Here is a 24,956-nt window from a genome sequence, read left to right on the forward strand (position 1 = left end):
CACTCTATAGGGGCAGGACTGGAGGCTGGGAGGCCACAGTGGAGGCTAGGGCAGAAGCCTGGGCAGGAGAGGACAGGCCAGATTAGGGCAGGGCAGGGGTGGAAGGGAGTTAATGGATGTGAGAGATATTCCTTGACAGAACAAAGTGACTACCAGGCTTTGGGAGTTAAAGGGTCAAGGATGTCCAGGAGGGGCCAAATCTCAGCTGGGTGATGACATGGAAGGTGGCCTGTCCCTGAGATGGTGCTCCGGGGGAGCAGCCAATATAGAGGTTGCTGCTGAGGCTGTACAAATTCTGGGAACATTAGCAATTGGGAGGGACCCCTTGTCCCCCCAGGACTAGAGATCCAAGCAGTTGGGAACCCTGGGGCTGGGCAGGCAACCAGAGGTGTGTGGCACTGAGCTGGCATGAAGGAGAATATAGCCCTGCCATCCAGGCCTCTTGCTGTCTGGCAGGCAGTGGCAAGCACAGAGCTCCAGGCTCAGGGGCTATGGGAATAACAATAAAACGAATAATTAAAGCTCGCCGTAATTGAGCCCTGCGGTGGCCAGGTATACCTCTGGGTTTAATCTTCCCTGGGGGCTGGGAGGTAGGTAGGAACAGCCCTGTTTGTTTTACAGAGGAAGCAAGGCTCAGAGAATCGAAACTACTTGCCCAAGGTCAGAGTATATGAGCAGCAGGGCCCGGATATCCCCTTCCTTGCCACGTGCTTAGCTCCTAGGTTGAGTCCCTACCACAGCCATCCTTGTCCTATTAGAGAGAAAAGGGGCCTCAGTTGGGAGATGGGTCCTAGAAGCTCAGAGAATGTCTTCCCACCAGCTGGGAGGGAGCTTAGGCCCATTCCAGAGGTCTTGAGGGGCAGAGCTTGGTCCCTGACTCATGTCCAAGTCCAAGGGAAGTGACTCAGCCCTCTTCTCCTCTCTCTGGGCCTCAATGCATCTTCTCTGTAAAATTGGGGTGGGGGTACTGCTTAACCTTTAAGGTCTAAGAGTTTGTGGAGAGGAAGCATCATCATTAAGAGCTCAGGCTGCGTCCATTCAAATCCTATTTCTTCGTCTTTCCTGCTGTGTAATCCCTGTGTAATCCCTAACTATCTCTGTGCCTCAGTTTTCTCATCTCTAAAATGGGAGATGTCTTACGGCTTAAATGTGTTTGTATTTCTAGCACTTACAGTAGGCCCAGGATGTGGTGTGTAGGTCAGGCCCCTCCTATTTCCTTGAGCTTTCTTCACTTCTTTCCTTCATTAGTCATTCATTCATTCATTCACTTCTTTTACAAAAAGAGTATCTGTGACTGTTTACTCTGAGGAAGCCAGTTTTCGTAAGTAAGTTCAGAGAAGCCTCACAGCCATTCAGTGAGGCAGAGCTGATTGTGATTCTCAAATTCCAGGTAAGCAGATGAGGTTCAGAGAGGGGCAGCTGTTTGCCTGAGGTCTGCTGTTAGGGACCTGCAGAGCTGGTGTCAGGCTCGGAGACACCAGGCTCTCTACCCTGTGCCACTTGAGTAAGTAATGGCTCACCCATCAAGAGTGCTGGCCAGCTGGCCTCTGGAATACAGCCAGGAGGCTGGAAGGAGTCCTCGAAGGTGCTGGCATTCCAGGGAGGGTTGGTCAGAGCTGGGCTGCCGGTTCTGCCCTTGCTTGTTTCTGGAAAGTCCTGGGCCCTGCCCATCTATGGCTTACAGTCCAGAGGGGAAGGACTCATCACCTAACAGTGACAACTGGAGTGGACAGGGCTGGGATAGGGGAGCCCAAGGACTAAGGAAGCCTGGTGGGAACATCTGACCTTGCCCTGGGGGTGAAGGAGGACTTCCCATAGGAAGAGACATCTGAGCCATTTGAAAGATTTCCAGGAGTTAGGCTGGCAGGAAAGATTGTCAGTAGACTGTTACTGGCCATGTCCCCAGCACCCAGCTTATTCTCCCTTCTCCAGTGTCTATCTCCATCTCTCTGTGCCTCCCTCCCCGAACCTGGGCCTCTCTTCTTCCATTTTCTTTACCTGACTCACTCTCACCCTTCGGGTCTCAGCACCAGTGTCCTCTGGGCTGCCCTGACCATGAACATTCGGGGGATCACTGGGGATGGATTTGTCTCCTTCTCTGGACTGTGAGCACTGGGAGGGCAGGGCTGGGGGTTCCTTGTCATCAGACAGGGGAGGTTCTCAAGGAAGTATGAGAAAGCTTAGGTTCAAATGGTGGCACTGGACACTAAGCAGACAAAACAAGGGAATGTCATGGTTTAAAGTGGGAGTTAGAGTAGGGACTCTTCAAAGACTCAAGTCCAGAGTTAGAGTAGGGATTCTGTTCAAAAACACAAGTCCAGAGGGGGTTCCTATGTTGCCCAAGGCCACACAGCTAGTAAGTGGCAGAGCAAGGAATCAGGATCCCAACTGCCTGCCACTCCATCTGTGCCTGCACCTCTACCAGGCTCCCACCCAGCAGTCACCTGGCATGGGAGGTAAGAGTAGAAGCATTTTGGCCTTGGCCTGGCTCCAAATCCCCATCTGTCTCTTGCTGTATGACCTTGGCACAGGCCCTCCCTCTGTGAGCTTCATTCTCCTTGTGTGGAGAATGGGGTGATGCAGCTGTCCTTGTGAGAGTTATGTGAAGGGCCTCGTGCACTGAAATCCCAGGTGGCACCTGGCGCATCATAGCCCTCCAATTTGGGCAAGGCTCTAAGGCTGTCTAAGCCTTAGTTTTCTTGCCTGTCAAATGGGCACATGGGAGGGGTCAAGCCTGGCTTTTCAGGTGCAGACAGGGTGTTAGACCCTGTAGCTTGTCTGCTAAGTAAGCACTGGGTGGTACTTACGCCACGGAGATGTGAGGATTCCACAGGGCACAGCCATGGCTTATTTTAAATCCCCTTGGCCAGATGTCACATGCTATCACTGCATAATAGAACACCAAGGTCCAGACTTCTGCTGTGGCTCAGGGTCCTAGGGATTTGTCCCTCCACCCTCCCTGCCTTTCTTCCCATCTCCCTCCGCCCTAGCCACACCTGTTTCAGACTCCAAACTGGCCATGCCTCAGGGTCTCCACCTACTGTCTTCTGCCCCAGTGCTTTTATTCCAGGCCTGTGTCTTCCTCCTTCAGGTCTCTGCTGATATGTCCCTTCTCCTTCCCCACTTCTTATTCTCCCACTTGACTTCCTCTTTGGGCTTGTTTACTTGCTTTGCCAAATTGCAGGGGGCCCAGGACAGAGTCAGAGTTGCCTCATTCAAAGCTCTGGCCCTCACTAACATACCCCTAGGGACCATGGCGAGGATTCAGGAAGCCCCTCCTAAAGTCCTGCCAGTAGTGCCCAGCTTGGTGCCTTGAGGGGTGGGTGTTGGGTGGGTATGTGGAATCAGTTTGGTTCCTGAAGATGGTGGCCTGAGGGGACAGGGCCTGAGGTAGGGAGGGATGATCAGTGCAGCGAAGAGGGGCAGGCTGAAGAGATGCTTTTGAGTTCAGCTGTGGACCTCAGCTTTCCCACCTGTGACCTAGGGGACTGGACCACACCCAACCTAGGGCCTGTTCTGGCTGGGGTGGTACATTGCCTTATGCCTCTTCTTCCATCTCCGCAGCCAAGGACTACGAGAACGCGATCAAGTTCTATAGCCAGGCCATCGAGCTGAACCCCGGCAATGCTATCTACTATGGCAACCGCAGCCTGGCCTACCTGCGTACCGAGTGCTACGGCTATGCGTTGGGTGATGCCACACGGGCCATTGAGCTCGACAAGAAGTACATCAAGGGTTACTACCGCCGGGCTGCCAGCAACATGGCACTGGGCAAGTTCCGGGCTGCCCTGCGAGACTACGAGACGGTAAGCTGGGCTGCAGGGTGTGACCCAGTGCTGGCCCCTGTGCCAGATGGCTGCTGAGGGGCCATTTGTGTCTTCAATCACTACTCATTTAGCCAGCGAGTATTTCTAGGGCCCTTGGCTGCAAGCTGACTACCCAGGTCACATCCCTGGAGGGCTGCCCCATGCTTTGTGACCCTGAACAAGTTACCTAGTCTCTCTATTCCTTTCCCCCTCTGTGAAATGAGGAGAACCAGAGGACCTACCCTTAAGGGTTATGTGAGGAATAAGTGAGTTTTGGTATCCTGTGATGATTAGCCTGACAGTTATTGTTGCTAATGTTGGTCGTGGTCAACAGGAATCACACTACCCTTCTGGTGGAGCTGGTAATTCAGGGGCTGGCAAAACAGCCCACCACTGGGTAGGTCGACAACATAACTATAGACCAAGGTCTGTGCTTTGAAGAAAATAGAGCAATTGGCTGTTGGGGCAAACAGACAGGGTGTATCAAAATGTAGTGATGAGAAGGGAATCTGAAGCCTGGCTGGAATTGCCTAGTGAATTTATCACTGCCACCACTGGTGCAGACGGTGCTCTGATGTTAATCATGACAGAGCAAGAATACATCTTCACACCAGATGTGTTCTATTTCTTCCTTGCTGGGGACTGGCTGACTCAAATCATTGTAGCAGCATGGGAAGTGGGAACTAGGATCACACCCATTGCACAGATGAGGAAACTAAGGCCCAAAAATGTTAAGTCACATGCCCAGTGACCCCTAACTGGTAAGTGGGAGCTGAGACTTGAACCCAGGTGGCTAGACCCTTAGGGCCTTGTCCCTCCCACTGCAGAGTTGGCTCCCTGAGGGTGAGAGTGGGCATTTGTTCTGTTCATTGGGGTGATGCAGCAGGAGCTTGGTCAGTACATGTTCTGCTCTCCCACATACAGACAGGTCTTTACTCCCTCCTTCCATTGCATCTGTCACATGCTCTGATAGCATTTCTTGTCACCTAGGGTGGGGCAGTCAAAGAGGGCTGAGAGGCCACAGTCTACAATTGGTGGAAGCTGGGTCAGGTGGCCTGGACTGGCTGCTCTCCTGGGGTGAAGGGTGGACTTTAGGCTGGGTCAAGGCTTGAGCCAAGTTTTTTTTTTTTTCCATTCTTCTTTATTCCTAGTTTATTTCCTCCATAAACACCTAGTTACAAGTTTCACAAATCAAAAAATAAAGGCAGAAGAGGTTATTTGGAAGATTTTTGTGATGTGTCTGAGTGGAGATTGTAGGAGAAGAGGAATTGGGAACCAGTCAGCTCCCTCTACAGCCCAGCATAGTGCTGTAACCCCTTAGGGGAAGAGGTGTGGAAAGATCTAGGGTAGCTGAGGGATGGAGAGGGCCCCTAAACTCAGAGCTCACCCCAAAGGTGCTTTGATGCATGGCAGGGGTAGAATGGGCAAGGTGAGGAGGTTCAAAGATGGAGCAGCAAAATGAAAAATGAAGTTAGTGGATATAGGAGAAGTGGAGTTCATCATGGTAGGGGATTAAAGAAGGAAAATGTAGGCAAAGGGAGCAGTGAAAAGTTCTCCCTGAGACCCCCCCAGAGAGAGGTAGGGGCCAGCTGGCCTGTTAATTTAATATTAAATTGGGGGTGGGAGTTGGAGAGGAAAAACTTATCTCAGGGGATGATTTCTCAGCCTGTACAAGAGAGGCTAAAGGCTGAGAGCCAAGGGCCCTCACCAGTCATAGCAGCAGGACTGTCTGGAAGGGGAATCCTCAGGTCCCTGTATGGCCAGGGGATGGCTATGTCTGGGTGGGGGCAGAGGCATGGAGGGGGTTAGAGTGACAGCTGGGAGAATGGAGGGAGGTACAGTGGATCAGAGTCCTTCTGAGCTTTGGCTCCCAAGCCATCCCCTGGCTCTGATGACATGGTGTGAGTGAAGGTCACGGGCGGGCAGGGCTCAGTAATGAATAACCAAGGATAGTAGAGGTTGGCTGAGGTTAGATAGGGCTGGGCTACAGGTGGGACGAAGACCTGGGGGAGATGTGTGGGGGCAGAAGACAAGAAGAGTGCCAAGAGGACAAGTCTAGGGCAGGATCTTTGGTACTTTCAGGGTTGCTGGAAAGTCTTTCCCCAAAGCAAGGAGCGGGTTCTTTTGAGGACTCTGGCCCAGTCTGGGCCCCAACCTCACATGTTTCCTGAGGCTTGGGTGGTTGGCTGCAGCCATCTGGTGGTCACATCCATGAGAACTGTGTCCAGGTTTGGCTGATGCCAAGGAGGGCTGGTGGGAGTATCCAGAGCCCTCTGCAGAACCACTCGAGGTGGAGCCACAGCCAGGCCCTAAATTGTCATAGTCCATTTCCCTGTGGGGGCTCTCCCAGCAGCACTGGGGACCCTCACTTGAGCCTGAAGGCCTACCAAGGGTCCTTTTTAAACAGGGGGCCAGTTCACTGTCCCTCAGACCTTGGAGGGCTGGACAGCAGGCCCGGGACGAGTCGGCTGCTAAGCAGGATAGGCAACAGTGGGCCGGATAAATGTCTACGGCAGGCCTCATGTGCCCCACGGGCCATAGTTTGAGAACCCCTGGCCTAGCCTATCAGGAGGCCATCATATGCCTGCAGGCCTTCCATCCTGCTCCCTTCTGACAGGGTTCTTCAGCCCTGTGTGCCCCAGTCCAGCTACCCCTGCCAAGACCCTTCTTGCCCTCCAGACACCTCTTGTAACAGATGCTGGAGTGTGACAGAGGACATTGCCCAGGCCCTGTCCTTTTGGACCCGGAGCTCACCTGAGGACAGAGCCAGATGTGACCTTTCAGCAGCCTGGGTTCTTATGTGAGGGTATTCCCTTTCTGGGCCTCATTTTTCTCATGTGCTGCTCACTCTGGCTCCAGCACCACTGGGAGCTCTTTGTGTGCCTGAATCCAACCTGTTTTATAGGGAAGAAACTAAGGCCTAGAGAAGGGCAGCCCTTCTTCCAACGTCACCCACCAAGGAAGTGGTAGAGCTAGAACTTGAACCCAGAGTTCATGCTTGTAACTGTTTGTGGGCAGCAAAGTCAATTGAATGTCTTGAGACCAGCACTTTTCATCTTCATTAAATGTGGAGAAGAGAAAATTGTTCATCGTTTGGAGAGAGTATATGTATATATTGTTTAATGAAAAATGTTTTTCACTTTCATGAATATAGGTGTGTGTTGGCTATGATGTCAGCCATAGAAGGTCTGAGATGCAAGGCACAGGATGCCAGTTTCACAGCCAGCTCAGACTGGGAACCAGTGTCTCCCAGTGCCTTATCTCTTGGGTTTTAGTGTCCTCATCTGTTAAAGAGTTTGAGAATATAGGGATAAAAATCAGTATTTTTTCTTTTTTCTATTTTCTTAACTCAGTAATTAACACTTCTGAAACTTCTGGTCACCAGGAAATGTATAGAGATTTCTTCCCACCAGCAATTAAGCAATCAGTTTTGTACTAGGCACTGGCTGGGTATCCTCTTATTCAATTCAGTTCTGACATTATCTATATAGATGTAACATCACATCCAACAGGTTGAAGGCTTTGCCCCACAAGACTATCTTCTTGTGGGACAAAGAATTTGTCAGTTGCCCAGGTGGTTTTACCTGTGCCTCTGACCAGCTGGCTATCATTCAGGGTTCCCACAACCCCCTTCATAGGTTCAATTAATTTGCTAGAGGGGCTTACACAACTCAGGGAAACATATTTACTGGTTTGTTAGAAAGGATGTTACAAAGGTTACAGATGGCCAGGTGCAGTGGCTCATGCCTATAATCCAAACACTTTGGGAGGCCAAGTTGGGTGGATTGTTGAGCTCAGGAGTTCTTGACCAGCCTGAGCAAGAGCGAGACCCTGTCTCTACTAAAAATAGAAAAACTAGCTGGGCATTGTGTCAGGCGCCTGTAGTCCCAGCTACTTGGGAGGCTGAAGCAAGAGGATTGCTCAAGCCCAAGAGTTTGAGGTTGCTGTGAATTATGACATGGCAGCACTCTACCCAGGGCAATAGACTAAGACTCTTTTCTCAAAAAAAAAAAAAAAAAAGTTACTGATGAAGAGATGCACAGCGGAGGTGTGGGAAGGGTCGTGGAGCCTCCATACCCTCTCCTGGTGCACCATCCTCCAGGAACTTACATGTTCTCAGTTATCTGGAAGCTTCCAGAACTTAGTCCTTTTGGGTTGTTATGGAGGCTTCTCTAGGCAAGCATGATTGATTAAACCATTGGCTATTGGTGATCAACTGAACCTTTGGCCCGTTTCCTTAGAGGTCGGAGGAGGGGAGATGAGACAGAAAGTTTCAGTCCTATAATCCTGCCTTGGTCTTTTCAGTGACTAGCTCCCACCTTGAAGCTACTTAGGGGTGGCCAGCCACCAGTCAACTCATTAACATACAAAACCCTACCACTTTGGAGATTCCAAAGATTTTAGAACCTGTATGTCAGGAAATGAAACATTATGAATGCCACATATGTATTTCACAGTATCATAGTCCACCCTTGGTCCTCAAACACAGTTCCCTTAGAGCAGCAGTTCTCAACCTGTGGGTCGCGACCTCTTTGTAACAATGAAAATACATCCTGCATATCAGATATTTGCATTACGATTCATAACAGAAAAATTACAGTTATGAAGTAGCAACAAAAATAATTTAATAGTTGGGGGTCACCACAACATAAGGAACTGTATTAAAGGGTCACAACATTAGGAGGCATTAGAAAGGTTGAGAACTACTGCCTTAGAGGATATACAACTGAGAAGATACTGACATATAACTGCAATTCAGTCATTTTACCCAAATAAGTCTAGTCTTTCAACCCAAATAAGTGACTGAGGCAAAAATATCAATCCAGTAGAAATTTATTAAACCAAATTGGGGACTCACCTTGGAAAGATGCTGAGGTAGACCTGTGACTGTTTTTCAAAAGAGAAGCTTCAGCATTTAAAGGCCTATGGGGATAATGGAAGGAGGAGGGGACTGATGAGGCAAAATGGTTATGTTCTTGTGAGGCCCAGGAAATTTACTTTTTATAATCGAATAAGAGGAATGTTAGAAGAAAAAAGGGGGTGGCGGAAGCATCAATTATGTAGATGTAGGTGGAAGAATGATTCTGTGTGGCTCCAGTGCTGTCATCTGTAAGGGAAACTCGTAATTCATTATTGGTGTGGAATTGAACAAGCTTTAGTTTTAGATTCTAACAGTTAGAATTTGCATGTCCTTGCTTATGGGAGGTCAGTGGGGAATTTCCTTAGTGGACAATCATGGGGCCAGTTCTACACAGATGCCTGAGTTCTTTACCTTGCCTTTGTATAAGGAGTTAAGGCGGTGGCCCTTTTTTCTTTTTAAGAAGTCCATTGTATTGTATGAGTACGTCAACTAGTGTGAAGGTCATTCAGATTTTCAGGCTTCCATTCCATCTTGTCAGGTTCCATAAGCAGGGGTGGTTTTGGCAAACCCACCTTCACCTTTTCAGGAATCTGGTGTAACTGAGCTAAGAGACACTGTCATCTCTTGCTGTGTGCCTTTTTGGGGGTGTTAATGTGTCATAGTATTGGATTTTACTCAATTTGTAATCTGTTTATTCATTCCTTTATCCTCAGCTGCTATCCTTCTCTTCATGTATACCTGTTGACCTAAAGGAAGAAACTAAGGCAAAATTAATAGAGGTAGAGAGTTTATTTGAGCCAGAGTTGAGGACTACAGCCTAGGAAACACTACAAAGTTTTCTTGGAAATTGCTCCAGGAAACAAAGGAGAGGCTCCACGACAAATCACGACAGGGACAATTATAAGAGCTGTTTTTCAGGAATTCTCCTTGATTTGTAGGACTGACATCAATTAGTAATTGACTATACATTGTTGGCTATACATGGGTGTCGATGTGACATTGTTAGGTTGATGTATAACTCTCTGTGGCATAAGTCAGTCTAGAGCAGTGGTTCTCAACCTATGGGTTGCCACCCACAGGAACTGTATTAAAGGGCCGCGGCCTTAGGAAGGTTGAGAACCACTGGTCTAGAGTCTATATAGCAAAGAGCTGTTTACTTTTCTCAAGGGGGGAGTGGGACATGACTGCCGTCTCGTTGCTGTGCCACTCTGGTCCTTATAGTTTAAAAGGGACTCACTTTCCTCAGATAAAAAGTTTGGTTTTTTTTTTTCCACCTTTGTAAGGGACATTTGAATCAGCCACTGTGCTGGGTCTAGATTTTAGGACATGATGCAAGTCTAGTAAGTGCCTCCCTTCAGTCACTCCCGTTCAGATGCAGGAATACTGCACAGGCTACTTCAACATCTGGCAATATACAGCTGCATTCACTCTAGCCCCAGTTTTGCCCAGTGGGATAAAGGCAGTACTCACCCCCATCAGGCCTTAGGAATTCTGATGCACGGTTTAAGAAGATAGTTAACAGTTTCTTGCTTAGGAATTATCTTGCTTCTAGCACTTACAGTTGAAGCTCTGGTCCTGGGACCACTGCATCAGGTGGAGAGTAAGGGGTGGGAAGTTGAGGTGATGTGTAGAAGAAAAACAAAAAAAATGTAATCGTTATGTTAGGGTGCTTCTCCCTTGGCAAAAGGGAGCATCCCAGCATCTACCCCACCCCATTTCATCCCAGCATCTACCCCACCCCATTTCATCCCAGCATCTACCCCACCCCATTTTCCCCAGATTCTGTATTGAATGTTGCAGCTGGGAGTTAGGTAAGGTGCTAATATAGTGCTGGCTGAAACATGGATCAAAAGGTGGCCCTTGACAAGTGAAAAATGCCCAGTCTCTCTTGGTTTAACATAAAGGAAGAGATCTAAGCCTTAGAAGACCGGAACACCAAAGTGTATTTGTCACTTAAAACCTACTCACCCACACTGAGAGGGTTCAGAAGACATACTTTTCACTAATTCTTTGAGAAATAGATTTGTGAGCAAGTCTCAGCAACTCTGAAGAATGATGATTGTGCCTCTCTGTATGCTGGACCTTACAGTGGGGACCACGATCATAAATTAGGACACTTAAACACAGTGGGAATAATTGGATCTCAGGGTGGCAGGGGCCAAGTGGTAGCCCTCAGCCATTGAAGGCCAGGTCTCTGTAATGGACGGCAGAAGCAAAGCAGCGATCAGAGTGTTCAGAATGTTGTTCTCAGTCAGAGTAGGGGTTTGTGGAGGTAAGGTAATCAATGGAGTTTGAGCTGAGGTCCAGCTCACAGTGGGTCCACTGGACCCCTGAACCCTTCTTGTGGTCATCCCTGCAATTCCAGCATGTGTAATCAGAATGGACATACTCAGCAGCTGGCAGAATCTCCATGTTGGTCCCCAAACCTGTGCAGCGAGGGCCATTATGGTAGAAAAGGCCAGATGGAAGCCATAGAGCTGTCTCTACCCAGGAAAGTAGGGAATCAAAAGAGTATCACAGAGGGACAGCAGAGATAAGTGCTACCACTGATGAAAGGTGCAGGGTGGTGGTGATTCCTACACATCCCCACTCATTCACTATGGGGGACAGAGCTGTAACTGAGCCTTGGTCCTTCCCTCATAGAGCCATCTTCCAATGTGGTGGGCAGACCCATTCCCAGCAGTGCCCAGGGCTGAGGCAAGGAGACCTGGGGCCCTATGGAGTTCTAGAGGATGTGCCTGACCTAGCTGGAGGAGGGGACAGTGGGGCTAAGACCTAAGGGAGGAGAAGCTAGGAAGGAGTTGGAGGTGGAAAGGAGGTGTTCTGGGCAGGGACAGCCTGTACAAAGGCTTGGAGCTAATAGGGAGCTGGCACATCAGGGGCTTGAGATGGCCTGGTTGGGTGGTACTAGGCAAATAGAGACAGTGGTGAGGTGGATGTGGTCCATGGGCCAGGCCATGTGGTGGTTTGGACTTTTTTTTTTTTTTTGCAGTTTTTGGCGGGGGCTGGGTTTGAACCCACCACCTCTGGTATATGGGGCCAGCGCCCTACTCCTTTGAGCCACAGATGCTGCCCAGTGGTTTGGACTCTTTCCCAGGTGTGGGAAGCCCATTGGGAAGGACTCCAGGGCCTGTTTGGTGGTGCTAACCCTCCCCTGTCTTATATCACACCCACGAGCTAGGTGGAGCCATCTGGCAGGGTGCCCTGGCTGGGACCTACCCAGACAGGGAGGAGGCCATTGCCTACTGCTCCTCAGCTTCTTCCTACCCCGCTTGGTACACACACCTATGCCCAGGGTGAATAAGCCTCACCCCTAAGCTGTTGGCCAACCAGCCTGCAAGGGTTAGTGTTTTAGCATAGGTTTCTGACTCACACTGCTCACCGGGGGCTGCCCCTGCTTCTTGAGGGCCAGTTCTGGCTACTTCTGTTCCCTGGCACCAGGAGCTATGGGGGCCAACTCAGAAATGGGCAGGTCAGGCAGGGCTCACAGTAGTACAGTGATAATTACAGATAACCAGAGACATGAAGTCACTTGTCTGAGATCACATAGCAAGTAAGTGCAGAGTGAGGATCTGAATCCAGCTCTGTCTGCTTTTGAGGGTCAGAGTGTGCAGTCAGTGGGGTAGAAAGTGGGGAGAGGGAACAGACTCCTTTACCTTACTGTATCCTAGGGCCCCAAGCTCACTGGGCTCATTTACTCGGCACAGCAACCCAGGGAAAGGGGCCAGGAAGAGCTGTCTGTGCTCTGCAGTTCATTTTCGCCTGGCACTGCTGTGTTCACTCACTCAGTTCTCACTGCGGCTCTCTGAGCTAGGTACCATTGTGGGTCTTGCCTCCGGAAAACTGACCTACAGAGAGGCAGACTGGCCTACCCAAGCTTGCTCAGCTCATAATTGGCAGAACTGGGATTTGGCCTCAGGTGGCCTGGGTCTATGGCTCAGTCTCACCTCTCTTCACTGGAGAAAGCTGAGGGAAATAGTTTGTCCTGGGTCCCTAGAGGTTAAGTGAGGCGCATGACTCCATGCAGTTCTGCTCCCTGCTCCTGCTGCCCGCCAGGCCTTGCATCTGTTACTTATTCCTCCTGACAGCCCTGGCAGGGGGAGCCCCTCAGCATCCCCTCTTTATATCTGAGGGAACTTGAACTTAGGGAGTCTGGGTCACCCAGTAAGTTACTGACCCTTCAGGTGAGTCTGGGCTCTGGATTGTGATCATAGACCTGGTCTGTCCTTCCTTTCAGGTTCCCACTGCCTTGGTAACACAATAGTGACCTCAGGGTGATTGCCTCTATCACTCTGCTTATGCCTATGCTAGTTCCCAAGGGACTTGAAGCTGAGCAGTGGTTCTCAGACAGGAAGTGGTGTTTGCTTTTAACAGTACCCATGGCTAGACCTATGAAGCACACCTGTGTGGGCAGCTCTGTTGTACCCTGTTTAGGTGCAGAAACCAAGGCTCAGAAGTGAAACACATACAGGGTTGCTCTCACGTGGGGTCCCTGGCAGTCTGACTTCAGGGTTCACAGAACCAGGGCTAGGCAGTCCCCAGTGGAGGCTTCAGTGTGTATGCTCCTTCCTTCTTGCCCAGGTGGTAAAGGTGAAGCCCCATGACAAGGACGCCAAAATGAAATACCAGGAATGCAACAAGATTGTGAAGCAGAAGGCCTTCGAGCGGGCCATCGCGGGCGATGAGCACAAGCGCTCAGTCGTGGACTCTCTTGATGTTGAGAGCATGAGTGAGTCAGACTAGGTTGTCCCATCCTCCCCACCAAGAACATCTTGGCATGAGCCTTCCCCATTGCCTGCATACTTTGAGGTACAGGCGAGCTGGGTGGTCCCTGGCCCTATCCCTGGGTCCTTGTCTGTTGCTTCTCTGCCTGCATCCCTGAGTGCAGTCCAGAGTTGGACCTCGTGATCCCCATTGTGCCAGGTTGGGGCCCAGGGTCCCCCTCCTCCTCACTGCCCCTCTTCCCCTGCCTGGGCCCTGGCTCCGTGTTGGCCTCTCTACCACCTATTCCCCTGCCTCCTGGCAGGAGCATCAACCCTTCACAGCCTCCGCTGTCTGATTCACCTCTTGGGGAATCAGGAAGAGGCCTCTGAGCCAGACCTGATGGGGAAGGGGACTCTGCACTCAGTCCATTCTCCTCGAGACCTGTGTGGCCAGGGCTGGGTCTGCCCCATCCCTGGGAGCCAGGCCGCCCTTCTCACCTTCACAATGACTGTGGCCACTGACTTTCCTTCTGTTCACACACTAGCCATCGAGGATGAGTACAGCGGGCCCAAGCTTGAGGACGGCAAAGTGACAATCACTTTCATGAAGGAGCTCATGCAGTGGTACAAGGACCAGAAGAAACTGCACCGGAAATGCGCCTACCAGGTATCACACCTGCACTGGGCCTGCCTGGGACTCCTTGTAGCATCTGCACAAACCACCATGGATGCTGAGCGGGAGAAGGACAGTCAGGACAGCTGACGCTGTGTGGGCATCAGGTGCCATGCTGAGGGGTTACTGCATGATCTCATCTAATCCCACGGCAGTTTGGAGAGGTGGCAGGTGGTACCCTGTCAGAGGTATAGAGGCACAGGGCCAGACGGTTAGGTGACCAGCCTTGGGCCACAGGTGAGGAAGCAGCAGAGCTGTTGGCTGACAGTTTCGATCCTGGGCTTTTGAGCATCTGTGGCTGTCAGCTGCTGCAGGTTGTTTGAGATTTGATGGTTCGTTAAGATGGTTCGGCTGGCCACAGGTTGTTGAGCTAACTGAGACATAGGCTCCGGTATTATAACTGAATGAGACCTTCTCCCTTGACCTCTCAGGGATGCAGAGACCTCACTGTACAGTTGGGGAACTGCTGGGGTCCTGCACTTCCTGGGATGGTATAAGGAGGATTTGCTCTGAGTCCTCTTGACAGGCAGTTGAGTGTGGCAGGTGATTGGGAAGATTTAGGGAGCAGTTAGGCCTGGTGCAAGCAAGCATTCACCCACCCCACCTACAGGCAATGCATGATGTTGCCAGTTGATGGATCTTTGAGCCAGATGGCCTAGGTTAAATCTTCCTGCTTACTGGCTATGTGCTCATGGGTAGGCGGCTTTACCTCTCTGTGCCTTGATTCCCTTGTCTGTAAAATGGGGATAATCATACTGGCTCCTCCAAGGGTATTTGTGAGCGTTAACTGAGTCTAATCCTCATCAGTACTTAGAACAGTGCCTGGCACATTGTGCTCTGAATGGATTAGCTGTTACCATGAACAGGATGAAGATGAGCAAAGAGAAAGGATGTTCACATTCCTGCTTGTTTTTGATTGGAATATAATTTATACACAGTCTGAAATGTCTGGGTAGATGAGTTTAAGTTTTATGTGCCCACTGCCCAAACAAGTGGTAGAACATTTCCATCACCCAGCAAGTTCCCTTGACCCCTTTGCCATAAGTCCCCCATCCCATCCCAGAGGCAGCAGATAACCTAGTGTTCTTTCTTTCTTTCTTTCTTTTTTTTTTTTTTGTAGAGACAGAGTCTCACTTTATTGCCCTCAGTAGAGTGCCATGGCGTCAGACAGCTCACAGCAACTTCTAACTCCTGGGCTTAGGCGATTCTCTTACCTCAGCCTCCCGAGTAGCTGGGACTACAGGCGCCCGGCTATTTTTTTGTTGCAATTTGGCCGGGCCGTGTTTGAACCTGCTACCCTTGGTATATGGGGCCAATGCCCTACTCATTGAGCCACAGGTGCCACCCTAACCAGGTTTTCTGTCACCTTAAATTAATTCTGCCTGGTTTTGAATTTCATAGAAATGTCAGAGGGGTCTGTAATCCTCAGTGTCTCTTGTCTTCCTTCACTTGACTTAATGTGTGAGCTTCATACCTGTGTGTTGTATGAAGTACTCCTTCATATGAATAGCCCACCATTTGCTCATGCAGTCTTTTAAGAGACATTTGGGGTGTTTCCACTTTTTAACTTTCATAAATCTGCTGTGTACTTTCTTGGACAAGTCTTTTGGTAAATATATGTTTTCATTGCTGTGTTGAATTTCTCTTTGTATTTTTTTCTATTTCATTGACTTTCTTTTTTTTCAATTCTCTTTTTTTTTTTTTTTGAGACAGAGTCTCACTGTGTCACCCTCGGTAGAGTGCTATGACATCACAGCTCACAGCAATCTCAAACTCTTGGGCTTAAGTGATTTTCTTGCCTCAGCCTCCCAAGTAGCTGGGACTACAGGTGCCTGCCACAATTGTCATTGTTGTTCAGCAGACCTGGGCCGAGCTCAAATCTGCCAGCCCCGTTGTATATGGCTGGTGCCATAACCACTGAGCTACAAGCACCAAGCCTTTTTTTTTTTTTTTTAATTCTCATCTGCATGCTTGGGGCTTAAGTTGCTTTCTTCTAGCTTCTGAATGTAGATGTTTATGTTGTTGGTTTTATATTCTCTTCTACACAAAGCATTTAAACCTAAATTTCCTGCTAGGCACTTTAGTGGCATCCCATGAATTTTGATATGTTGCATTTTTATTATCAGTTAGAATTTTTTTCTGATTTTCTTTGTGAGTTCTTATTTTACCCATAGGTTATTGAGAAGCATATTGCTTAATACCAAATATTTGGGGACTTTCTAAACATACTGTTCTGAGTTTCTGATTTAGTACTGTTTGGATCAGAGAACATACCCTGTATGATTCCACTTGGGGCTATTTTTAGGATTATCTTGGCAAACATGCAGGGTGCACTGGAAAATAATATGTATTTTGCAGTTGTTCATTGCAGGGCTCTATTAAGGACAATTAGGTCAAGATGGTTGAGACAGCTGTTAAAAATCTTACAGCCTTACTGTTTTTTCCTAATTGTTCTATTATTTATTGAGAGAGGGCTGTTAAAAGCTCTAACTATGCTTGTGGATTTGTCACAAGTTCTGTCGATTTTTGCTTCATGTTTTTTAAAACATTTTTTTAGGTACACGTTTAAGATTATTATTCTTTCCTTATAAATTGACTCATTATGAAATGACTCTAGCAGAACATTTTGGCTTGAAATTCATGTTTTCTGTTATTAATATAATTAGACCAGATTTTTTATGCTTAGTATGTATATGGTATATTTCTACCCTTTTATATTCAGCCTATCGATGTCTTTATATTTAAAGTATTTTTCTTGTAAGCATGTACCTGGATCTTTTTTATTCAGTCTGACAATCTCTGCCTTTCAGTTGGAGTGTTTAGTTCATTTATATTTAATGTAACTATCATATATGCAACCGCATTTAAATCTGCTATCTCGATATATCTTTTCTATATGCCCATTTACTTTCCCCCACTTTCTTCCTTTTTTGACTTTGTGAATTGAGAACCTTTCAGCATTTCATCTGTTTGACTAAATTTTCCTTTTTTTTTTTGAAGACTTTAGTTTCAAGTTTTTGACTGAATTTCCTATTATACCTTAGCACAGGGGTGGGGATCCTTTTCATGTTGGAAGGCAACATTTATTTAGCTGTAGTCAAATAAAGCCATATTCAAAAAACTTTAATTAGCTATACTTAAAAACGTACATTATTTTGCAAAAATCTAACTACTGTGTACTTAATTTTAAAAAATGAAAATTTTTAATTTTAAATTTAATCAATCTTTTAATGATTTTGTTGTGTTTGCTTTTTGTTGGAAAACATTTGAGTATTTGGTTGCAGCATGAAGGTCTACAGTTTCAGTTGACCCTCTAGATGGGTATCTGACTGTAAGGACATCTTTTTTCATTTTGTAGAGACAGAGTCTCTTATTGCCATGGTGTCACACAGCTCACAGCAACCTCCAACAACTGGGCTTACGTGATTCTCTTGCCTCAACCTCCTGAGTAGCTGGGACTACAGGTGCCCGCCACAGTGCCTGGCTATTTTTTTGTTGCAGTTGGGCCGGGGCCGGGTTTGAACCTGCCATCCTTGGTATATGAGGCTGGTGCCCTACTCATTGAGCCACAGGTGCCACCCTGTAAGGACATCTTGATTTGAGTTAGGTAGGAAAATGTAAATTGGCAGCAATAAGTGGTTGAAAAGCAAGAAAGCATTTTTTGGGCATGTTGCCAAAGGCATGGGCATTCTACTGCATTTTCTCACATTTCAGTTGGATCTTCCTTAACATCAAACAATGACTTTAAAATGTCATCTCCCAAGAGCTCTGTCAATTTAGTCTGTAGTTCTTTAGGTGCCTTGGTGATACCATGTGAGACTGAAATGCTAATTTGAGTGTGATGTCATAATTCTCAAAATCAGTGAACCTTTCATTTTCCTGTTAATAGGTTTATAATACCTACATATTCTTCAGATGATTCACATATGTCATTTTGCTTATCAGTGACCTTTGCTACCTGGGGAAAATATTCGTCCACAATTTGTTTTGAGGAAGTGTCTTAAGGCCAGGGGCAGTGGCTGACGCCTGTAATCCTAGCACTTAGGAGGCCAAGGCGAGTACATTGCCTTAGCTCACGGATTTGAGACCAGCCTGAGCCAGAGCAAGACTTCATCTCAAAAAATAGCCAGGCGTTGTGGCAGGTGCCTTGTAGTCCCAGCTACTTGGGAGGCTGAGGCAGGAGAATTGCTTGAACCCAAGAATTTGAGGTGGCTGTGAGCTGTGACGCCACAGCATTCTACCAAGGGTGACCAGGTGAGACTCTTGCGTCAAAAAAAAAAAAAGTTTTGGAAAAAGATAGCATTTTTCAAAATGCTTGAATTTTTTTTTTTTTTTGCCATACATTATATATGGACTTAGTTTTACCTTACAAAGAAATATTCAGATTATTTTGATTTGACATTATCACACAGAGATGCTGCATTCCTATAGTAATCTTTTAGTAATTCACATTGCTGATTCTGTTCTTCATAAAATTTAACTATCTGTTCTCACAGAGATAAAATTCTGGCTAACACCTGTCCCTGTGCTGCCATAGCCAGTGCACTTGAGAATGATACGGCAAATTTGTGCTGAATACCTCACGGTCAACTTTAGCACATCATGAAACTGACAATGTTGTGTTGCATTTGCACAAACATAGTTAACAATACTTACAAAGATAGTAGCTTTAGCACAGAGATTTTGCTGATGCAAGATATAATGAAAAGAAATGAGAGCATCTAGATCTATTAATACTTTTATTTAATCTGTGCAATAAAACCCTTCATGTTTTCCAGTTGTAGAAGGTGCACTGTTTGTACATAGACTCACTAAATTTACCAAATTTGGTCTAACTTCACGACATTTATCTTAAAAGTTGTTGAAGATATCTATTCCCCATATTCTATTTATAAGAGTGCCCAAAGTGAGTAACTCTTCGTAGCAAAAAAAAAAAATCTGTTATGACCTGAATGAACAGTAAAATCCATGCTGAGTCAATATCAGTTGATTTATCCAAAGCAATTGAATAATATATATTTTCCTTCTGAAGTATTGCATGAAGTTGTTCTGTTAAGTTGAAGGCTAATTCATGCTGTGGATCATTTGTGATTCTCCTTAAAAGAGTCAGTTATTTGTACTTTAAAACATTACTGGGGTCTAAGCATTCTACAACTTGGACTGTGCATTATTTTACAATTTCTCCATCATTGAATGGCTTCCCTTCCCCCCCGCCCCCCAAATATAGGCTGCTTTATAAGTTCCTTCAGTGGCATTATTCCAGATCTTAATGCTGCTTGAAAGAATTGTCTTTGCCTTTTTTCTTTCTTTCTTTCTTTCTATTTTTTTTGGAGACAGAGTCTCAAGCGTTTGTCCTAGGTAGAGTGCCATGGCGTCATATCTCACAGCACCCTTCATCTCAGGCTCAAGTAATCCTCTTGCCTCAGTTTTTTTTTTTTTTCTATTTTTAATAGAGACGTGGTGTTGTTTTTTTGCTCAGGCTAGTCTCCAATTTGCCTTGGCCTCCCAGGGTGCTAGGATTACAGGTGTGAGGCACCATGCCTGGCCTGTTTGCTTTTTTATCTTTTAATTTCTGCAGTACAACTGTTTATGCCTCTCCCTCTAATTTAAAATATTGGTAGACTTTATTAGCGTTATGATGCTGAGGAGCACTGAATTTCTTTTTTGTTGATATTGCAGTATCATAAGCAAATCACTTTATCTTTAGCAGAAACAAGATAATGTTGCAGTTCCCAGTCCTCATTGAAAAAACCTGTTTTCTTCCTTCAGCAGTCTCTTGTTCTTTTTTGACATTATAGGTTAAGTAGATAGAATTAAAGAGTACTGAAAAAAAAAAAAAAGAATTAAAGAGTACTGGAATTATTATTATTCACAAATTCCACTTCATACAAACAGTGTATCCTTGGCAAAAGCTGATAACTGGTGTACTCAACCCCCATAAATTCTCACCAACCAGCTTCATGGGGCAATAGTGTAAGGCAGGCAGGGGAAGTTAGAACTAAATCCTGAGTGTAGCAGCTGTCAATTTAGCCCTTGAGGCTTACGAATGTTCTAATTGTGCTGGTCATTGTGGGAGGATTATGTTGTTGAAACTTATTTTATTCTTTGGTATTTTAAATACATTTATTTTAAACATAAAATAAAAACATTAAAGACAAACAAAAATGTATTAAGAAAAATAAAAGGGGCTTTGTGCCTGTAGCTCAGCAGCTAGGGCGCCGACCACACTGGAGCTGGCGGGTTTGAACCCAGCCAGGGCCTGCCAAACAACAATGATAACTTCAACAACAACAAAAATAGCCAGGTATTGTGGCAGGCGCCTATAGTCCCAGCTACTTGGGAGGCTGAGGCAAGAGAATTGCTTAAGCCCAGGAGTTTGAGGTTGATGTTGCACTCTACCGAGGGCAACATAGTGAGACTCTGTCTCAAAAAATAAATAAATAAAAAAAAATAAAAGAATTTGTTCTGTATATTTGGATTCAGTCAAAAGGCCACACTTAGGACTGAGAAGGCTATATGTGACCTTAAGCTGCGGGTTCCCACCCCCATGTTAGCATGTGTGAAGAGAAGGAGGGGATTTTGTTCAGTGTTGGCTCTGGAGCAGCCCTTCTCCACTGGGGCTCTGTAGAGAATTAAGCCCTAATGCCCTTAGGATCCATGTTATGTAGTGAATTAACTTCTCTCCTGTGATTCTGTCTACCCTCCTTGGGAAAACTGAGAAAATAGTCACTGAAAATATTTTCTGTGGAGCTTAATTATTTCCCAGAAATTATTTCTCAGAACCTAGTGTGAGAAAGGCTGCCCAGAGATTACAATATGCAGCTTTACTTGTCCTGTTCTACCTTCAAATGACGTTACTCAACGAACAATGTAAAATCTTACATTACTATCTTTCCTTTTACAGGAACCTTATGCTGTTGTCATACGATGCATATGCTGTAAACCCACGATAAATATATTGTTATTATTTCCTTAAGTAGACAATACTCTTTTAAAGGAATTTCTTATGTGTATATGGACTCACATACCTAATTTTTTCAAATGTCTTTTATATTTCCTTGCATATTTACCTTTGCTGTTATTTCTCGTTTCTTCTTCCAAACGTGAGCTTCTACCTGGTGTCACGTCCCTTCTGCCCAAGTACTTTTAGCATTTCTTGTAGTGTGTATCTATTCTGTCAGCTTCTGTCTGCCTGGATCTTTCACTGATTCTTTCTAAATGCTGCTAAGCCCAGTAAATGACTCCTTTATTTCTAATATTGTATTTTTATTTGCAGCATTTCCATTTAGTTGGTGTTTTTTTATAGTTTTCATCTCTCTGCCCCATATGTTCGTGCATACTGTCCACTGTTTCCACTGAGTTCTTTAACACACTTACCATAGTTATTTTAAAGCCTGCATCTGGTTCATCTCAGAGTTGGCTTCTGCTGTCAGTTCTTCATGTGTCTCATAATTTTTTATTGTATTTCAGACATTTTGAATAAAGGAACAGTAGAGATTGAGGTAAATAAAACTTTTCCTCAGAAGATGGCGCAGCTTCCTTCTGTCAGGCTACAGGGAGTGAGGGGGCTACATGGACCTCATCTGTAGTTTAGGAGCAACTTTGGCTGGAGTTCATTCACCTAAGGCTTTAAATGTTTTCAAAGTGGAATCAGGACTTTCCCTTCAGTGGGTTTTGGGATTTTAGACCTGGCAAATCCTAAGAATGTCTTTATGGGACTGTGAGTGATCTCTTTGGTGTCCAGCCCAGCAGCCCACTGGGGGCTGCTGGAGAGTTCTCTGCTCTCCTGTTTCACCTCCACTTTCTAGCCTCAGGAGGCCTCTCTCCACTTCACTTCTTCCTGCCCAACTTTCCATGACACCTGCATGATAGGGTTGGCATGTTGGGCTGGGCCTCCCTGGAGTTCTCTGTCCCACCAGCCCCCACAGGCCATGAACTTCCATTGGCTGCCCCTCCTTGGCGGATCCTGCCGTCCACCACACTGCCAGGGTAAAAGCAGCATGGGCTTCTTCCCACAAGAAAGGGCTAACTGCTGTGTGCAGTTTAATTAATTTAAGACCATTTGTATTCTTGGCTCTCAGATGACTTTTCTTTTCATTTGATTTTGTTGCTTATTTAGCTTGTTCTCATTGATAGGGTGAGAGTGACAGTCTTTTGTAACTTTCTACATTTTGACCATAAGTGAACACTTCCTTTTACTTTTTTAAACACATTTTCCCCCAAACTTCTTTTGGAAATTGTCAAACCTATAGAAAAATGAAAAGAACAGTACAGTTAACATCCAGGTACCCTTCACCTAGATTTACCAGTTGTTAACATTTTGACACATTTAGTTTTTCTGGTTACATGTGTATGTATGTGTGTGTGTACTTTTTTTCCCCTGAACCATTTGAGAATAAGTTGCAGTCATCATAACCTGGATCTCCTACAAACAGGACATTTTCCTGCATGACTACAGTAGAATGTTCCTCCTTAGAAATTTACCATGGGCATGACAGTATTGACTAACTTAACAGTCCATAGGCTGTCCATACATAAAATCTGGAATCACTGGCAAATATACATGACATTTTTGAGGTAATCTTCAATCTGTGAAAAATAATGCTGTATTATCTCCATTCCTAGATAGATATTTTTATTTCCTCCAGTTTTTCTCAAAACAACCTTTTTAACCTCTTTTCCTTTTCTTTTTTTTTACCTCTTTTCTTTTGGAAAGTCTCACATCTTTTGTGGGAGACCTTTTTTGACATTGTCATTGAGTTATATCCTGGCCAGTTTTAGTAAAATCTTCTATGTTCTGAATTCGTCTATGTTTCCTCATGATGCGGATTACTTTAACAGAAATCAAAAATCAAGATTTTCACATGGAATAATTCCGATGCTTCAGTGTCTCATAGGACACTCAGTACACAGCTGGGAGCCACGTCTAGCCTGGCCTGTACCCACCGGTCCTGGCCTCCCTTGCCTTCCTCTCATCTCCCCGCTTCCCCTGCAGCAGCACCACCTGGGCAGTCTAGGATCCCAGGGTAGGGGTAGGGGACAGGTCTCACTCACAGTTTGCTCTGCCTTCCAGATTCTGGTACAGGTCAAAGAGGTCCTCTCCAAGCTGAGCACACTTGTGGAAACTACACTCAAAGAGGTGTGTGTTGTGGGGCAGTGGGTGGGGATGGGGGTGGGGATGGGGATGGGATGGGGGCTTCCTGGCTGGGGAGGGGTGGTAGAACTCAGGAACTCACACACCCACCTCCCTCTACCCCTACACCCCCACCCCATGTCTTCTCCCCTGAATGTCTCCTCCTCTCCTGGCCTCTTGGTCTGTGTCCCTCCAACTTCATTTGTGTCCCCTGCTCATGCCTCTTGCATGATTCTTTTTGGCCTGCTGTGACTTCCTGCCCCTCCCCTCACCTCTGCCCTCTCCCCACATCTCTCTCTGGGCCCCTCCCTCTCCGGTGGCCTCTTTTCTTCCAGACAGAGAAGATTACAGTGTGCGGGGACACTCATGGCCAGTTCTATGACCTCCTCAACATATTCGAGCTCAACGGTTTACCCTCTGAGACCAACCCCTATGTATCCTTCACAAAAGCCATTTTTTTCCCCACCCCATTCATGTGGAGGGGGAGGAGCCCTGCTAGATCAAAGGTGTGACCCTGAAAGGGAAGGGGAGCAGCAGGCTGGCCCTACCTTCCAGGCTGTAGGGTCAGACAGGCCAGGGCCAGTTTCATATGCTGTGTGGCCCTGGCTAGGAGCACAGTCTGTCCTGGTTCTGGCTTTTTTGTGTCTGCTATAGGATAATATCCAAGTGGAAGCAGGTTACTTTGTTGCCTGGTGCCTCAGTTTCCTCACTTGTAAAGGGGAGGTAATAATAGGACTGATCAACAGGAGTAGAAGAATTAAGAACAGGCCCTGGTCCGTACTTGATGCTACGTTAGTATTGCTGTTATTATGCTGTGCCGTTTCCTTGATAAATGGCCGCTGTGTAGGGCTATTGGGCCTATGCACTGTTGGCTAAGAGGGCCTGTGTCCCATCTTCCTAGGTTTAGGCCTCTTCTGGGGAAGAGCTGAAGCAGTCTGATTGTCAGTGCCCACCCCTACCCCCTCCCAGGGGCTATTGATTTTTCTGAGATATGGGAGGTTGGTGTCTTCCACACCATCCCACTGAGGCCCAGAGGCTAGGTGGCTGGGCTGGCCAGAGCTACATAGCAAAGAAAGAGACAAACACCCAGAGCCCCCAAACCCTGCTGAGTCCTCACTCCTTGGGTGGTAGTGATACAAACCTTGGGAAAGAGCAGCCCCTCTGGCCCACCAGCTCTCCCCTGTGCCATGCTGTTTTCCTTAGCAGGGCAGATATTTAATGGCGACTTTGTGGACCGCGGTTCCTTCTCCGTAGAAGTGATTCTCACCCTTTTTGGCTTTAAGCTCCTATATCCAGATCATTTTCACCTATTGCGAGGTGAGTTGAAAGGCAGCAGAGCCTGGACATTGTAGGAACCTAGGTAGGGCATTTACTTTGCCTTCTGTGAGTCTCCATCTTCTTCTCCAGAAAGCAAAAATAATAGTTGCTGCCATCATCTGTTTTTGAGATTGACTGAGATCATGCCCAGGTCTGTCTTGTAAAGTTGAGCAGGTTGTTCACTGCACAATGTCATCACACTAAGGAGCAGCACTCATGTCATAGACAGCATAAATAGTGTGTTTATTATGTCCATTTTTCAGCAGCTGGCAGTCAGAGTCTTAAGGAAGGGCCCCCTTTTTTCTGATTTGTACAAGGACATAAAACAGGTTCCTAGGTGGCCAGAATCAGGCAATAAAGTCAAGCTGAGTAACTGAGTGAACAGACCAGGCAGAGGGTAAGAGCAAGAAGACTGACAAGGAGATGGCTGGGTTGCCTCAGATTTGAGCTCAGTATCAAATTT

The 24,956-nt window shown here is 46.6% G+C and overlaps 1 protein-coding gene across 1 annotated transcript in view; it reads left to right on the forward strand.

Annotated features, from left to right (window-relative positions):
- PPP5C (protein phosphatase 5 catalytic subunit) overlaps positions 1-24,956 on the forward strand; it is a 32,222-nt gene that overhangs the window by 3,053 nt on the left and 4,213 nt on the right. Inside the window, exons 2-7 of the mRNA XM_003799534.2 lie at positions 3,565-3,806; positions 13,249-13,396; positions 13,916-14,037; positions 23,117-23,182; positions 23,512-23,610; positions 24,388-24,493. Coding sequence (XP_003799582.1) covers positions 3,565-3,806; positions 13,249-13,396; positions 13,916-14,037; positions 23,117-23,182; positions 23,512-23,610; positions 24,388-24,493 — 783 coding nt within the window. The remainder of the gene's footprint in view (positions 1-3,564; positions 3,807-13,248; positions 13,397-13,915; positions 14,038-23,116; positions 23,183-23,511; positions 23,611-24,387; positions 24,494-24,956) is intronic.

The sequence above is a fragment of the Otolemur garnettii genome, unplaced genomic scaffold (assembly GCF_000181295.1).
Source record: "Otolemur garnettii isolate 467f Iridium unplaced genomic scaffold, OtoGar3 scaffold00152, whole genome shotgun sequence".
NCBI lineage: Eukaryota > Metazoa > Chordata > Mammalia > Primates > Galagidae > Otolemur > Otolemur garnettii.